The sequence below is a fragment of the Artemia franciscana genome, chromosome 16, assembly GCF_032884065.1.
Source record: "Artemia franciscana chromosome 16, ASM3288406v1, whole genome shotgun sequence".
Lineage (NCBI taxonomy): Eukaryota > Metazoa > Arthropoda > Branchiopoda > Anostraca > Artemiidae > Artemia > Artemia franciscana.
Genome location: NC_088878.1, coordinates 36,632,300 through 36,650,175, shown reverse-complemented (window position 1 = coordinate 36,650,175; position 17,876 = coordinate 36,632,300). Strand labels below are relative to the sequence as shown.

Here is a 17,876-nt window from a genome sequence, read left to right as displayed (position 1 = left end):
ATATATATATATATATATATATATATATATATATATATATATATATATATATATATATATATATATATATATATATATGTATATATATATATATATATATATATATATATATATATATATATATATATATGTATATATATATATATATATATATATATATATATATATATATATATATATATATATATATATATATATATATCATATGTACAATAATATTATATTGCACGCTCTAAAATAATATTTTTGTTTTTTTTTTTGGGGGGGGGGTCTCACTTGACACGGTACTATATATACCTACATTAGTTTAAGAATGGGATATAGACCAATGAGGACTCTAGAGAAGTGGGTCTAAAATCGGAAAAGGCTTTAATTTTATTGTAATAAAATTTATATATATATATATATATATATATATATATATATATATATATATATATATATATATATATATATATATATATATATATATATATATATATATATATATATATATATATATATATATATATATATATATATATATATATAAATATATATATATATATATATATATATATATATATATATATATATATATATATATATATATATATATATATATACTAGCTGTTGGGGTGGCGCTTCGTGCCACCCCAAAACCTAATTGGTGGGGCGCTTCGCGCCCCCCAAGCCCCCCCGCGCGCGTAAGTCGTTACGCGCCATATTAGTTACGCGTCATTGTAGTTGTGTCCCTGTGTCCCACCTGTGAATAGAGATAGATATATATATGTTTTTAACTACGTAAAACATGCGAATATACAACATTCTTCGCTGTCCCATTGTCTGTGCATATAAATAGATTGTCAGGTTTACTGACTCTTGAACATGCAACATATAATTGTCCATGGGAAAAACAATCCGTATTCAGATCTATACCTCATTATTCTGATGATGTCGTCATTTATATTCCCCGTGTCCCGGTCGTCATTTGTGTCCCGGTATGCCAGTTTGTAATTTCTCTTTGAATGTCCCGGTCGCCATTTATGTTCCCTGTGTCCCGGTGTCATCATTTGTGTCCCGGTCTGTAATTTCTATTCGAACAATCCCTGTTTCCCGGTCGTCATTTATATATCCCGCCTGTGCCCCCCGCGTCCCCGTTGTAGTTATGTCCCTATGTCCCGGTCGTCATCTATATTCCCTGTGTCCCGGTCGTGAATTGTGTCCGGGTGTCCCAGTCTGTAATTTCTCTTTGAGGTTCCCGGTCGTCATTTATATTCCCTGTGTTCCGGTCGTCATTTGTGTCCCGGTATGTAATTTCATCAGTTGACAAACATGACGTCAGTCGACAAACAACTTCATGACGCATACAGCTCAATCCTTATAGTGACGTCAGTCGACAAACATGACGTCAGTCGACACACAAACATGACGTCAGTCGACACACAAACATGACGTCACTCGACACACACACATAGACAACTTATATATATATATATATATATATATATATATATATATATATATATATATATATATATATATATATATATATATATATATATATATATATATATATATATATATATATATATAATATATATATATATATATATATATATATATATATATAATATGTACAATAATATTATATTGCACACTCTAAAATAATATTTTGTTTCATTTTTTTTTTGGGGGGGGGGGGGTCTCATTTGACACGGTACTACACATACCTACATTAGTTTAAGAATGGGATATAGACCAATGAGGACTCTAGAGAAGTGGGTCTAAAATCGGAAAAGGCTTTAATTTTATTGTAATAAAATATGTTTATTTAACATTATCACTATATCCTGACGTGAGAGTAAAAGATACTGGGGGTATAGAATTACTTCAGTGGTTGACGTTTACGTTCCAGGCATGCGTTCTAAAAAATTTTCCTGGGGTTGGGGTTATATACCACGACAGTAGATATAAACTACATTATTTAAGAGTACGGTAGAGACCGCTGAGAATTCCAGAGGGCAGGCATGTAGCTCCAGCATTTTTTTTAGGGGGGAGGGTCTATGTCTGGATAGTCAAGGGGCATGGGCTAAATCGTAATTTTTCTCCAAATTATTTTGAGGGACAACGGCAACCCTTGCCACTCCCCCTCAAAACAACGCCCCTGCTAGAGGGGCTGGTAAAAAAAACGATTGAAGACTAACTTATTGTCCCGGTGAGTTATTTCATCATAGGAAAGAAGAAAAGTCCAGGGAACTCAAAAAGTATAAAGGATCCTAGGAAGCACTTCAGAGTTTAGAAATTGATACTTTCTGCAAATTTTATAAGCTTGAAAAACTAGTAATGGCTTCATGTCATTTTTATTCTTTTGCTCATTTCAACGTTCAAGCATTACCCAGGGGCTTAGGTAGGCCTTTCAGTGCCGAGGGGTAATGTTGCCTCCCCCTTTAAAAAATGCTCTAGGATAAAAATTAAACAAAAACACGTTTATTTAAATAGCGCCCCAACAGATTCTGTACTGTTGATTCCAGTACAGATTCTGTACTGGCTGTTGTGATGTTTATAACCTTCGCCATAGATTATGGTTATAAAGTTGCTTGGGCGGTACGGGCCTAGCAAGAGTTTTACGCAAAGATGGGGGAGGATTAACTTCCCCGTTTCATTTCTCTATATATTTCACTTTTTTGCAAATACGGGATAGCTCTTGCAGACCTAGGAGAAGGGGCAACTGCTCTCACAACCACTGACTACGTCTAACCTGATTGGTTAATAAAATAATATATGAAAACAAACAAGAAAATTTATTTCTCACCTGATTTAACAGTAAAAACTCGATAGTAGTAACTTCATTAGGAACTTCAGATTCATTCAGTCGTCGAGAAAATTTCTTCAGGGAGGTAGACATTTCCGAAACGTTGTCAGAGAATTTTTCAATGCTCTAAAATGGATGTCAAAAAATTAATATTAAAACCAATGGGCAATTTTCAAACAGTTCGTGGTAACGAACTGTAGTAAGGAGCGACCAGGCTCAATAGTAACCGAAACTCTAAAAAATGGAATTTCGATACCAATAGTTGCATCAAAGGAATGTCATTTTAATACTGATTTTAAATATATAAGTTTCATCAAGATCAGTCTTACCCATCAAAAGTTACGAGCCTGAGAAAATTTGCCTCATTTTAGAAAATAGGGGGAAACACCCCCTAAAATTCATACGATCTTAACAAAAATCACATCATCAGATTAAGCGTGTCAGAGAACGGTATTATAGAAGTTTCAAGCCCCTATCTACAAAAATGTGAAATTTCGCTTTTTTTTGCCAGAAGACAAATCACGGATGCGTGTTTATTTTATTTTATTTTTTTTTGTTCTTTTCCCCAGGGGTGATCGTATCGACTCAGTGGTCCTAGAATGTCACGAAAGGGCTCATTATAACGAAAATTAAAAGTTCTTGTGCCCTTTTTAAGTGACCAAAAAATAGGAGGGCACCTAGGCCCCCTCCCAGGCTCATGTTTTCCCCAAAATCACCGGATCAAAATGCTGAGATAGCCATTTTATTCACCATAGTCGAAAAACCCAATAACTATGTCTTTGGGGACAACTTACGCCCCCACAGTCCCCGTGGGAGGGGCTGCAGGTTACAAACTTTGACCTGTGTTTACATATAGTAATGGTTACTGGGAAGTGTACAGACGTTTTCAGGGGGATTTTTTTGGTTTGGGGGGGGGGTATTTGAGGGGGGAAGATTATCGGGGAGGATCTTTCCATGGAGGAACTTCTCATGGGGAAAGAGACTTTCAATGGAGGGGGCGCAGGATTTTCTAGCATTATTAAAAAAAAACAATGAAAAAATAAATATGAAAAGTTTTTCTACTGAAAGTGAGAAGCAGCATTAAAACTTAAAACGAACAGAAATTATTACGCATATGAGGGGTTTACCTCCTTGTAATACCTCGCTCTTTACGCTAAAGTATATGAATATACGAATATACGAATATAGAAGTTCGCTACGTAATTTGATTCCAAAGTTACGTATATTTTTTACTTATGAAAACGTTCGTAAAAAATTATAAGTTATAGTTGCCTTTTTAAGTAATAAAAAAATTGGAGGGCAGCTAGGCCTCCTCTCTCACTCCTTTTTTCTGAAAATCTTCCGATTAAAACTATGAAAAAGTCATTTAGCCCCAAAAAATTAATATGCACATTTCGTTTTAATTATTTATGTGCGAAGAGCCAAGATCAAACCATGCATTAATTCAAAAACATCCAGAAATAAAAAAAAACAAGTTTTTTTAAATGAAAGTAAGGAGCGACATTAAACCTTAAAACGAACAGAAATTACTCCGTATTTGAAAGGGGCTTTTCCTCCTCAACGCCCCGCTCTTTATGCTAAAGTTTTTTACTGTTTTAAAATGTAGATTTAAGAATAAGAGTCCAACTTTAGCGTAAAGTTTAAAAACTTTATATGGGAAGGGGAATGTATTTTTCAAAATCTAGAGAAGTAACATTTTTCCTACAAAAATTTCTAAATTTAATGCGCCTTCCAATGATGACAATCAAGTCTTAAGATATTCAAATTTTGATAACAATCAAATATAATTAAGCGTATAGTTCCATTATTTTTTGTCTTTCTTAATATTTGTTCATTTTTCTGAATCTAGCAAAAAGTTAGAGGAATTTATATCAAACAGTTCGTGGTAACGAACTGTAGTAAGGAGCGACCCGGCTCAATGGTAAACGAAACTCTAAAAAACGGACCTTCGATGCTAAAAGATATATCAAAAGAATCAGATTTTTATGCTGATTTTAAATATATGAGTTTCATCAAATTTAATCTTTGTTATCAAAAGTTAAGAGCCTGAGAAAATTTGCCCTATTTTTGAAAATAGGGGGAAACACCCCCTAAAAGTCGTATAATTTTAACGAAAATCACACCATCGTATTCAGCGTATCAGAGAACCCCAAAGCAAAAATTTCAAGGTCCAATCTACAAAAATGTGGAATTTCTTATTTTTTGCCAGAAGACAGATCACGGGTGCTTGTTTATTTGTTTGTTTGTTTGTTTGTTTGTATTTTTCCCCAGGGGTCATCGTATCGACCAAGTGGTCCTAAAGTGTTGCACGAGGGCTCATTCTAACGGAAATGAAAGGTTCTAGTGCCCTTTTTAAGTGACCAAAAAGATTGGAGGGCACCTAGGCCCCCTCCCACGCTTATTTTTTCCCAAAGTCAACGGACCAAAATTTTGAGATAGCCATTTTGTTCCGCATAGTCGAAAACCATATAAACTATGTCTTTGAGGATGACTAACTCCCCCACAGTCCCTGAGGGAGGGGCTGCAAGTTACAAACTTTGACCAATGTTTACATACAGTAATGGTTATAGGGAAGTGTACCGACGTTTTCAGGGGGATTTTTTCGGTTTTGGTATGGGATTGAGGGGATATGTGGGAGGATCTTTCCTTGGAGGAATATCTCATGGGGGAAGAGAAATTCAATGAAAAGGGCGCAGGATTGTCTAGCATCACTGTTAAAAAAAAACAAAAAACAATGAAAGTATAAACATGAAAAAGTTTTTTCAATTGAAAGTAAGGAGTAGCATCAAAACTTAAAACGAACAGAGATTATTACGCATATGAGGGGTTCTAAAAATACTTTAGCATAAAGAGCGAGGTATTTAGGAGGAGATAAATACTTCGCTCTTTATGCTATAGTATTTTTAGTAATTTCAACTATTTATTCTACGGCCTTTCTGATTTAGGGGTTATTCTTAAAGAATTGGGACAAAACTTAAGATTTAGTGTGAAGAGCAAGGTATTAACGAGGGGACAAACCCCCTCATATATATAATCAAAAATATAAGAATATAAAAGTTTGTTATGTAAGTTAATTCTTAAGTTACGTATATTTTTCACTAATAAAAACGTTCGTTAAAAATTAAAAGTTCTAGTTGCCTTTTTAAGTAACCGAAAAATTGGAGGGCAACTAGGCCTCCTTCCCCACCCCTTATTTCTCAAAATCGTCTGATCAAAACTAAGAGAAAGTCATTTAGCCAAAAAAAGAATTAATATGTAAATTTCATTTTAATAATTTATGTACGGAGAGCCAAAATCAAAGATGCATTAATTCAAAAACGTTCAGAAATTAAATAAAGAAAACAAGTTTTTTTAACTGCAAGTAAGGAGCGACATTAAAACTTAAAACGAACAGAAATTACTCCGTATATGAAATGGGTTGTCCCCTCCGCAATCCCTCGCTCTTTACGCTAAAGTTTGACTCTTTTCCACAATTCTACTATTTAAAACAATTAAAAACTTAAGCGTAAAGAGCGAGGGATTGCGGAGGGGACAACCCATTTCATATACGGAGTAATTTCTGTTCGTTTTAAGTTTTAATGTCGCTCCTTACTTTCAGCTAAAAAAAAATTAGTTTTTTTTATTTAATCAAAATAAGAATCAGTACATAAACAAAGTCTCTTAAAGACTTTGTCTCTTATTTAAAGAGACATAAATAAGTCTCTTAAGTCTTAAGAGACTTAAGCTTTTTAGTGCTTCTAAAGCCCTCTCTTTTTTGTCACTCTTTGGATTTCATAACCTGTTTAAATAATGTCTGGGAGAAAGAGCGGTAAAAAATTCATTATTTGTGAACTAAATTACATTGAGCCTGTTCAGGGTTATATCTAAATATTTCTGTTATGGAAGGTTTCTAAAAAAAATTTCAGATTATCAGTAGAGTCTTCTATGCAGTAATACCAACTCACGAATTTGTAAAAACGAGGGTTAAAGTAGAGGAAGCTTTTCGGATTTTTTTTCAATGAAGAGACAAATACAGTAATATTCAAAATTGGGAAAGGAGCAATTACCTTCCTCCTTGTATCCCTCTCCAATTGGCATAATTGCATCTTGAAATTATAAAGTTTAAGAAAGTGGTTTCTTAACGTCAATTACATAAAAAAAAACAAGTTTCTTTAACTGCAAGTAAGGAGCGAAAATATTACTTAAAATGAACAGAAATCATTCCGTACATGAAAGGGGCTGTCCCCTCCTCAACGCTTCACTCTTTACGCTAAAGTTTGACTTTCTCATAATTCTTCTTTTAAAACAATAAAAAACTTTAGCGTAAAGAGCGAGGTGTTGAGGAGGGGACAACGCCTTTCATATACGGTGGAGCATGCCTAGTTGCCCTCCAATTTTTGGTTACTTAAAAAGGCAATTAAAACAAATATTTTTTACGAATGTTTTTATTAGTAATAAATATACGTAACTTACGTAACAAACTTCTATATTTTTATGTTACTATTAAGTATATGAGGGGGTTCAGCCCCTCGTCTATACCTCGCTCTTTACACTAAAGCTTAAATTTTGTCACAATTCTTTAAGAATGACCCCTGAATCACAAAGGCCTTTGAATAAACAGTTGAAATCACTAAGTGTAATTATAAGTATGTATAACTAAGCGTAATTACCGTAGCGTAAATAGCAAGGTATCGAGGAGGGGACGAACCCCCTTATATACTTAATAATTTCTTTTCCTTCTAAGTTTTAATCCTGCTGTTTACTTCCAGTGAAAAAACTATTTTATTTATTTTCTCATTGTTTTTTTTTTTAATAACGCTAGAAAATCCTGCACCCACTTTATGGAAATTATTTTCCCTCATGATAAATTTCTCCATGGAAAATACTCTAACGTAAAATAGAAAAAAATAGCGTGGGAGGGGGCCTAGACACCCTCCAATTTTTGGTCACTTAAAAAGGGCACTAGAACTTTCAATATCCGTTAGAAGGAGCCCTCTCGCGACATTTTAGGACCACTGGGTCGAAGCGATCACCCCTGAAAAAAAAAACACACATCCGTGATCGGTCTTCTGGCAAAAAAAAAATACAAAATTCCAAATTTGTGTAGATAGGAGATTGAAACTCCTACAGTAGGGTTTTCTGATGCACTGAATCTGATGGTGTGGTTTTTGTCAAGTTTCTATGACTTTTTAGTCAAATTTTCTCAGGTTCATAATTTTTGATAGATAACTCTAAACTTGACGAAACTTATATATTTAAAATCAGCATAAAAATACGATTCTTTTGATGTAACTATTGGCATCCGTTTTTAAAATTTCGGTTATTATTGAGCCGGGTCGCTCCTTACTACAGTTCGTGGTAACGAACTGGAGTAAGTTCGATACGTTTGATACGGTTCTATAGTCTCAATAAACAGTTAGAAATTGTCCTTTGTTTGAACATAAAAAAAATTGTCTATGCACTTTCACCCCCCTGAAAACGTATGTACACTTCCCAATAACCATCACTATATGTAAACACTGGTCAAAGTTTGTTACTCGCAGCCCCTCCCACGGGGACCGTGGGGGAGTAAGTCATCCCCAAAGACATAGTTGCTAGGTTTTTTGACTATTCTGAATAAAATGGCAATCTCAGAATTTTGATCCGGTTACTTTGGGGAAAAATGAGCGTGGGAGGGGGCCTAGATGCACTCCAATCGTTTTGGTCACTTAAAAGGTGCATTAGAACTTTTCATTTCCGTTAGAATGAGCCCTCTCGCAACATTCTAGGACCACTGGGTCGATACGATAACCCCTGGAAAAAAAAACAAAAAACAACAAAAAACAAACAAACAAATAAACACGCTTCCGTGATCTGGCTTCTGGCAAAAAATGCAAAGTTCCACATTTTTGTAGATAAGAGCTTGAAACTTCTACTGTAGGGTTCTATAATAAACTGAATCTGATGCTGTGATTTTCATTTGGATTCTAGTACTTTTAAGGGGTGTTTCCACCTGTTTTCTAAAATAAGGTAAATTTTCTCAAGTTTGTAACTTTTGATTGGTAAAACTAAACTTGATGAAACTTATATATTTAAAATCAGCATTAAAATGTGATTCTTTTGATGCAACTACTGGTATCAAAATTTCATTTCTCAGAGTTTCGGTTAGTATTGGGCCTGGTCGCTCCTTACCACATCCGTTTCCACGAACTGTTTGATTGGTATGTTTAATTTCCCATTCAACTACTTACAATAATGTAAATAAAATAAATAATAAAACAAAATATAAATAATAATTAAATAAATACTATACGTAGAAAAAACTGATTGGTTTTCTTTTCAACATACACTTAAAGAAAATATAATTGTCTTGTAAAAACTCGTCACAAAATCAAACAGTTCGTGGTAACGAACTGCAGTAAGGAGCGACCCGGCTCAATAGTCAACGAAAGTCTAAAAAAACGGAATTTTGTTACTAGTAGATACATCAAAATAATCAGATTTCTATGCTGATTTTAAATATATATGTTTCATTAAATTTAGTTTTACAATTCAGAAGATACGAGCCTGAGAAAATTTGCCTTTTTTTGGAAAATAGGGGGAAACACCCCCTAAAAGTCATAGAATCTTAACGAAAATCACACCATCACATTCATCGTGTCAGAGAACCCCAATGTAGAAATTCAAGCTCCTATCTACAAAAAATGTGAAACTTCGTATTTTTTGCCAGAAGGCTGATCACGGGTGCGTGTTTAAATGTCTGTTTGTTTTGTTTTTTTTTTTTTTTTTCTTTTTCCCAGGGGTGATCGTATCGACCTAGTGGTCCTAGGATGTCCCGAGAGGGCTTATTCTAATGGAAATGAAAAGTTCTAGTGTCCTTTTTAAGTGACCAAAAAAATTGGAGGGTACCTAGGCCCCCTCCCACGCTCATTTGTTTCCAAAGTCAACGGATCAAAATTTTGAGATAGCCATTTTGGTCAACATGGTCAAAAAACATAATTAGATATCTTTGGGGACGATTTACTCCCCCATAGTTCCCGGGGGAGGGGCTGCAAGTTACAAAATTTGACCAGTGTTTACATACAATAATGGTTATTGGGAAGTGTACAGACGTTATCAGGAGGATTTTTTGGGTGAGGGGGGAGGGTTGAGGGGAAGTAGCTACATTGAAGAATCTTTACTTGTAGCAATTTGTCATGGGGGAAGAGCAATTCCATTAAGGGGGTGCAGGATTTTCTAGCATTATTTAAACAATGAATAAATAAATATGAAAAAGTTTTTCAACTGAAAGTTGAAAAACTTTCAACAAAATTTAAGCTTTAGTGTAAAGACCGAGGTATTGACGAGGGGGCATACCCCCTCATGTATGTAATATAAATATACAAATATAGAAGTTCGTAACGTAAGTTAATTTGTAATTTACGCACAATTATTAATAACAAAAACGTTCGTAAAAAAAAACTAAAAAGTTCTAGTCGCTTTTATAAGTTTCCAAAAATTGGAGGGCAACTAGGCCTCGTCCCCCACTCCTTTTTTTGTAAAAATCGTCCGAACAAAAATATGAGAAATATGAGAAGCCATTTTGGCAAAAACAATTAATGTGCAAATTTTGTTTTAATTATTCATGTGCGGTGAGCCAAAATCAAACCATGCATTAATTTAAAAACGTTCAGAAATTAAATAAAAAACAAGTGTTTCTAACTGCAAGTAAAGAGCGACATTAAAACTTAAAACGAAAAGAAATTATTCCGTATTTGAAAGGGGTTGAGGAGGGGACAACCCCTTTCAAATACGGAATAATTTCTGTTCGTTTTAAGTTTTAATGTCGCTCCTTGCTTGCAGTTAGAAAAACTTAATTTTTTTATTTAATAAACCAATAGAATTAAGGCACAATTTTAACTTGGAGGTACAGGAGAGTAATGGCTCTTTTGCTCTTGATAAAACTGTCATGGAAGATGAATGTACACTTCCAGATGACAGGTCAAAAGCCAGTATTTTGCAGTAATCATACTTATTGGGTCTGAACCATTTTATTCGTAAAGAGTATCACTCAGTAGCTCGTCTTTGGGGTTTATCTAGTGTTAATCCGCTTTCTGTATAGCTTAATACAATTGATTTTCATCACCAACAACCAGGGAAAACCATTTTCTTTGAAAGAATGTTTTCATTGGCTATCAGTAGCGAAAACCAAGTGCAATCGATTGCAATAAGCATTACTGAACGAGAGATAAATACAGAAAAAGACCGTATTTAGGAGGGTTACGGGGTTTGACCCCCCCCCCCCCCGCACCATAAAAATGCCCGACGCGTAAAAACGTAACATAAATGCATACAAACAAATTTTTGATCCGTTCTTTAGTTTTTTATTTTCCTCCCCCCGCTCCCGAAAAAAAATCCTAGGTATACCCTTGATACAGGCTGTCTGTACGTATTAATAGGAGATGGTAAATAGTGAATCTTTAAAAGATTAGAATGAAGAGGAGGTTAGATTAGAATGGAGAGGAGAGATGGTAAATTGCGAATCATTAAATAGATTAGGATGGAGATGGAGAGGAGGTGCGGTTTGATATTAGACAGCTTGACGTTGCAATGAGCTGCTATTGTAGCAGTCTGTTACTTATATTTCCTTGAAGATGATGACGTTCCTGTCGTCCCCCTTCTTCGCTATTCATAAAAACATACTTCACTCCCTTCTTTTAATGTTCCTAGAGAGACGCTCCCAATGTTCCCAACGACAGTAACCACTAGTTACACAAAATACAGGAAATTTTACGATACGGTGGAGCTCATGATAAAGCGTACCACGGTCTACTGATTAGGAGCCGGTAGCTCATTGTAACTGGTTCTCAATCAGAACAAAATAATGAATCATTTATAATTAACTTTTACGCCTTAAATTTTCAATTTAGGTTTTTCATGGCTGGTTGGAAATGCAAGGGCTTCAGTTTAGGGATTTCCAAGTTTATGCTTGAATATGTAAAATTCGTGATAAAGTGTAAAAGCCATACTTGAGAGCCGATAGTATACATTATAAGCGTTTCAAATATAAAATGATATATTGGCAATTTACCTTAACCCTGGAACGTTTCATTACTTTAGGCTGATTTGGGTATATAATATTTTAAATTAAGATAGATAAGTTAATAGATAAGATAAATATCTTAAGATAACTTAAGATATTTTAACTTAGGATTTTAAGATACTCTTGGTTTCTTCAAGCCCTTGATAATGTACTAATTTTCCATGGCTTTAGAATACATCCTATTGTCAACTGCCAATCAATTTGAAAAAAAAAACATATTCTATGTTAACATTTAAGATTTTTAATCCGGCCTTTTCAACTGAACATACGAAAGTTTTCAAGAAAAATAAAAAAATAACTCAGTTACAATGGAATGGAACTATCCTACAACTATTTTATGTATGCGTGGTACGAAGAAGCGTGGTTTGGTGAAGTAGTTCGAACACGAGATGATACCACAGGGGAATATGGGTGACCCTTCGACTAAATTTGACTTGACGACGTCGTTTTGACCTTATGGTGGCTACAGGGACTTTCCACAGTCAATGGTGTCAGAAACGACAAATAATTCCCATGACGGAGTTTTATTTGTGGCTTTTATTCTTCAGCAATTTTATTCCTTTGTTTTTTTTTCTTTTAGTGAGGACAGAGTACCCTTAAGTCTGCCAAAATATTTGCTTCTTCTTTTTCTTTTATTCACTCCTTTTGCTTTTGTCTTTTTCTCAATTATTTTTTTATTCTTCATTTTTTTCTCCTCCTACGATAATTCTAGATTTTTTAGTCAGTCTTAAGACGGTCGATTCTGCAGCTTACTCTGAGCCAGTATGAAACTTAGCTATTATTAATTTTTTTTTTATTAATTTATAGTTCACTTTTTTCCTAATTCTATCATATGTTCTATTTTGATTGAAAACCTGCATACCTATACTAGAAGCGAAGGTAACTTGAAAATTTTGGAGGCAAGCCAAATAGTCATTCGTTCTTTAACTTTAGTTTAGATATAATTTCTTTTCTATTCAACTGAAAACAAATAAAAAAACGCAAAGAAAATACTAAGAATAAGGAGTAGCAAAATCTGACATGAGCAGAAATTTTCATGTAATAAGTTAAATTTACAACCGAATAGAAATTATCACAAACAAGAGTGGAGCTGACTTCAACAGGTCATGGCCCGCGTTTGAAAACACTCAAGATGTTCAAAGGAATATTCTTCGCAGATTCTCCCCCCTCTCCTTTTTTACCTTTCAACTGTTAAATGTTTAATTTGCAACTTTAGTGATTTTTTTTAATTAAATTATGCTCTGTAGGTTTCGTGAAAGACTACATTATTCTTATGTGTGTGTTTTTTTTGTTTCACTTATTCCTTTTTTGAAAATCTCTGCTTAAAATTTTTTGTTATTTTATTACGAAGGACTACGTGCGGACTTACCATTCGAACATCAATCCATTCCTCGTGGTTGTACTTCAGGCTTCCTCCGAATTCAGAGGAAAGTTGGGTAGGATCTACATGATTATGCAAGTCTTCTAAACACGAGCAAATAACAACCTGGAAAAAAGATTTCCATAAGGCCTTTACGCAATTACCTACCACAAACTAAAATACAGCCCACTATGGATCGTGTAGTGGGCCCATATTTACCCATTGACACTTATGCTTGGAGTCAAAAATGGGCTAAATTCGAGTGGAGGGGGTTGAGGGAATGGCAGTACATATTGAATATTACCCTGAGTTTGATATTAAAAAAATATATTTTTAAATGAAGAGAAAGTGCAATTCTGAAGTCTAAAACATACATAAAAGACATAACATACATAAAAACATACATAACATAAAAAACATAAAACATACATAAATGACATACATAAATGACACTGTACATAAGGGAAGATGCCACCCCTTCAACCCCCGTTTTTTATGCTACACTAAATTCTATTTTCTGTGCCCCAAGAATGAATGAACAAGAGAGATGTACCAATTTTTTTTTTTAATACTTCAAGAATGAAAAAGCTTGTTTTTTTAAATAATAATAATTATTGGTGCAAAAATTTTGAAAGGTATTCGGAAAATAAGTACTGTAATTACTAGCTGTTATATTCATTGCACTGTATTGTTTGCGCATTTTTATTGCACAACTATTTGCATATAATTTTGTGTGTTTAATTATTTGCAAAAAAGCATTAGTCAAAATTTGGAGTGCACCAAAAATAGTTGTTTGTAATTACATGCATTTTATTTCCGGAGTACCTTTTATAACATCTGAACAGAAAACTATTTTTCAATATTTTGTGATAAAACACATATTATTTTGTTCAAAGTAATTGTGGACAAATAAGTCCTGTCATTATTGAAGCATTTATTTTACTTTTTACCACTAATGTTTATATTATAATTATAATGAACTAAAATATTTGTTACATTATGTTATGTTATATTATATTATGTTCATAATATATATTTAATATACTTATGTTTATATACTCTAATGGTAGACCATTTATTATGGAGGTAGAGAAATGAAATCAAATTGTAGCATGAAGAGAGTGTTGGGGTGGGGAGGTCTTCCTTTAGGGTGATTTTACTTTTTATCACTTATTCATTTGTTATATTATGTTATGTTATATTATATTATGCTCATAATATATGTTTAATATACTTATATTTTTATAGGTAAAGCATTCATTATGGAGGTAGAAAAAATAGAATCAAATTGTGGAATGAAGAGAGAGTGCTGGGGGGTTCCTCTTCTGCACAGGGTGATTTTATTTTTTATCACTTATGCTTATATACTTATGTTTATATTATAATTATAATAAATTATTATGTTTGCTATATTATATTATGTTCATAATATCATGTTTAATATACTTATGTTTATATACTCTGATGATAGAGCATTCATTAAGGAGGTAGAGAAAATGAAATCAAATTGTGGCATGAAGAGAGAGTGTTGGGGGGGGGGCTGTTCATTTCATTGGTCGTCTACTCACCTTAAATTTGAAATCTTCTCTAAATAATTTGCTACTAACTTCAGAAATGGCTTTTTGCAGTAGTCCAGATGGACGAAGAACATAAGCTGCTGATATAAGTCCAGGGAAAAAGTTCTGAAAAAAAAATATAATTTCTATTTTAAGCTCGATCAGTTGAGGTTTTTATCTTTATAAACAACTGAAAAACATTGCTCCTCCCAACATTTTTGTGAATTGGCATCAATTGGACAGGCAATAATAGTCTTCGAGATTTTTGAAGGCTATCCAATCATAGCCGACTGTCCAAAAATGATCCACCTGCATAAAATGCTGCTGACAGGGAGAACGATGTCATTCTAGACGAAGCTTATGACTCTTTAAAAAAAAACTTTCACACCGTGTTCTTTTTTGTAAGTAAAAGAATCAAAAAGAATATCCAGTTTCAGGGGGATGGTAGCAATTTTCAGCAAGTTTCAGGGGGGGGTAAGTAGCAATTAAGAGGAAACAGTGAAACAATTGATTTTTAGATATAATTGCACTCCCCTTGATTTTGAGCCACACCTGTTTTCACATCTTCGATAGAAATTATAAAATAGGACATTTACTCGCCCCCCATAGGTTCTGAAAAGTACCTTGCTACCTTTATAAACAACTGAAAAACCATTGCTCCTCCCTATATTTTCGTGAATTAGCACCCCTGCCCAATTTACAGAAGGAATAAATAATTTAACTTTCACATCAGTCAAAAATTATGTATAATATACACACTAATGAAGCATTTAATAAAGAAAGTATATTCAAAAAGCTGGACCACAGATTTATGAGTTGCTCTAGTGTTGTGTTAAATATTCATCTGCATAAATATTTACGCAATCTTTAGTTACGTTCAAGATTTTTGCCATATTTTTGACTGACAAATGCCAGATTTTTGCTACCTTTATGCTCATTCGATCCTTCGTCCCCCGTAGTTGGTAATCCCTTCGTTCGGGAAGACCTGAAATTTGTCTAAATTAAAAGCTTTTTGAAAGTGCTAAAAAATTTAGCTTGAAGAGTGATGTATTGAGGAGGGGAGAGCCTCCCTCTTATTTGGAATAGTTTCTGTTCGTTTCAAGCTCTAATTTTGGTCCCTACTTTCATTGAAAAAACTTGTTTTTTTATGATCATTTTTCAAAATTGTAAGGTGAAATCATCGTCCTCTCTCTATGAAAAAATTCTCCCCATGAAAAACTCCTCTCGCATAAAATTCCCACTGACAATTGAATCCCCGCTGAAAATTCCCTCCGGAAAATTTCTTGTGGAATATTCAGCCAGGAAAACTCTCCTTAGCCTGCTTTCGTTTGGAAAACGACTTATTTTTTATTCAGTTTCTGATCATTTCTCGAGTCATTCTGGAAACTCCCCCCCCTCTGTGGAAATTTTTCACCCTCCAAAGAAATTTTATCCTGCAGAAAATCCCCAATGGGGAATTTTCCCACGAAAAATTTCTCCTCCAACGGAAAAATCCCCCAAACAATTCCAATCCCGCTTCAAAATTTCCCTAAAACAATTCCCCGGAACACCTCCACCTGAATATTGAGTCACCAGGGAAAAACTAAACCAAAAAAAAAAATTTTTGTATAGGAATACTGGCGGATTCCCCCCTTGAAAAACTCCCCTGGAAAGCTCACCCTCGACAATTTCCTTCCAAACCAAAAATTATCCCCGTGATAATTCGCCCCCTTGCAAAAAACTTCCCTTTCTCTGGAATATAGGTATTCATTCCAATAACAAATACCATATGGAAAAAAAACTGAGCAGATTCCGTAACTTACAGCCCTTTCTCCGGAGAGTTTGAAGGGGCGAGTCAACCCCAGAGACGTAGTTATTGGGCCTTTCAATTATGTTGAAAAAAATGGCTATCTCAAAATTTTGATCGAATGACTTTGCGAAAAAAAAGGAATGGGAGCCTCTAAGCGACCAATCCTTTTTGTCACTTAAAAAGAACACTACAGTTTTTCATTTCCGTTCCAATGAGCCCTCTCTTGATCTTCTAGGAACACTGGTTCGATACGATAATCTTTCCGAAAGAAAGCATCCATGATGTTTGAAAAACATTAAAATTGGGGGGGGGGGGATGCAAAACTCAGCATTTTTGAAGATGGGAGCTTGAAACCTCTACAGTATTCTCTAATGTGAAAAATCTGATGGTGTGATTTTTATTAATGTTCCTTTACCTTTTGGGGGTTCCCTCCTTTTTTCGAAAGTCAAACAAATTTTCTCAGGCTCGTAGCTGTTGATGGATAATATTAAACCTAAGGAATTTTCTATATTTAGAATTAACATAAAAATACAATACTTTCGATGCATCTATTGGTATGAAAATTCCACTTTTTAGAGTTTTGGCCGAATCGCTCCTTGCTGACAGTTTGTTAACACGAACTGTTAAATAAGGAATAAGTTGAACCACAGAATCCAAGAACCATTTTTTTCCGTTTTTTTGTCTCATTGACTTTTGAAGGATGAAATTATAAATTATGCGAAGACAAAAAAAAAATCAAGATGGAGATCCAGAAAATATAATCGCAAGCAACTAAAAAACACAGGATACTGGCCGTTATTTACATTGGGCTTAATTGAAGTTGAGCTGAAATTCCAAGACAGGATGCCAGGCTGATGCCAAGATTTCTAAATTGCCGCTAGTGATAATTCCTCTTCTAAATAAAAGCTAACTTGGCAGATACTTGTACTTTTTTCCACAATACCATGACATTTGACAAAAACTAATTTATTGATGAAAGTGACGGATTTAATCATTGATGATCTTAGCCATAGTCCGAAACTCAGAAAATTACTTATCTGTCATGGCAAATGGGATGTTCAGAAACGTGTTACTAAAATAATAGTACGCAACTACAGCAACTGCGAAACTGCCCTTGAGTTCTTGTAATTGCACGATTTGTAACATCGAAGGTAATATTTTATAATAAACTTTGAAAAAGCGGCATTAGTAAATGAAAGCTTATATTTTCCCACCTTAATCTATTCTCCCGCCATTAAAAAGAAGCATTATGTACATAAAAATTGGATATTATCAACAAGAAATGCCATCTGCAAAAATCAAATAAAATCAAACCCCTAGGTATTTCACATAGTTTC

At 34.1% G+C, this 17,876-nt stretch overlaps 1 protein-coding gene across 8 annotated transcripts in view; it reads right to left on the bottom strand.

Annotated features, from left to right (window-relative positions):
* Positions 1 to 17,876, bottom strand: part of LOC136037400 (guanine nucleotide exchange factor DBS-like) — a 211,100-nt gene that overhangs the window by 81,029 nt on the left and 112,195 nt on the right. For all 8 annotated transcript variants that reach the window (XM_065720146.1, XM_065720152.1, XM_065720145.1 and 5 more), the window contains 3 exons: positions 14,763 to 14,876; positions 13,204 to 13,320; positions 2,795 to 2,920 (listed from right to left, as the gene is read on the bottom strand). In XM_065720146.1, the coding sequence (XP_065576218.1) occupies positions 2,795 to 2,920; positions 13,204 to 13,320; positions 14,763 to 14,876 (357 nt within the window). The remainder of the gene's footprint in view (positions 1 to 2,794; positions 2,921 to 13,203; positions 13,321 to 14,762; positions 14,877 to 17,876) is intronic.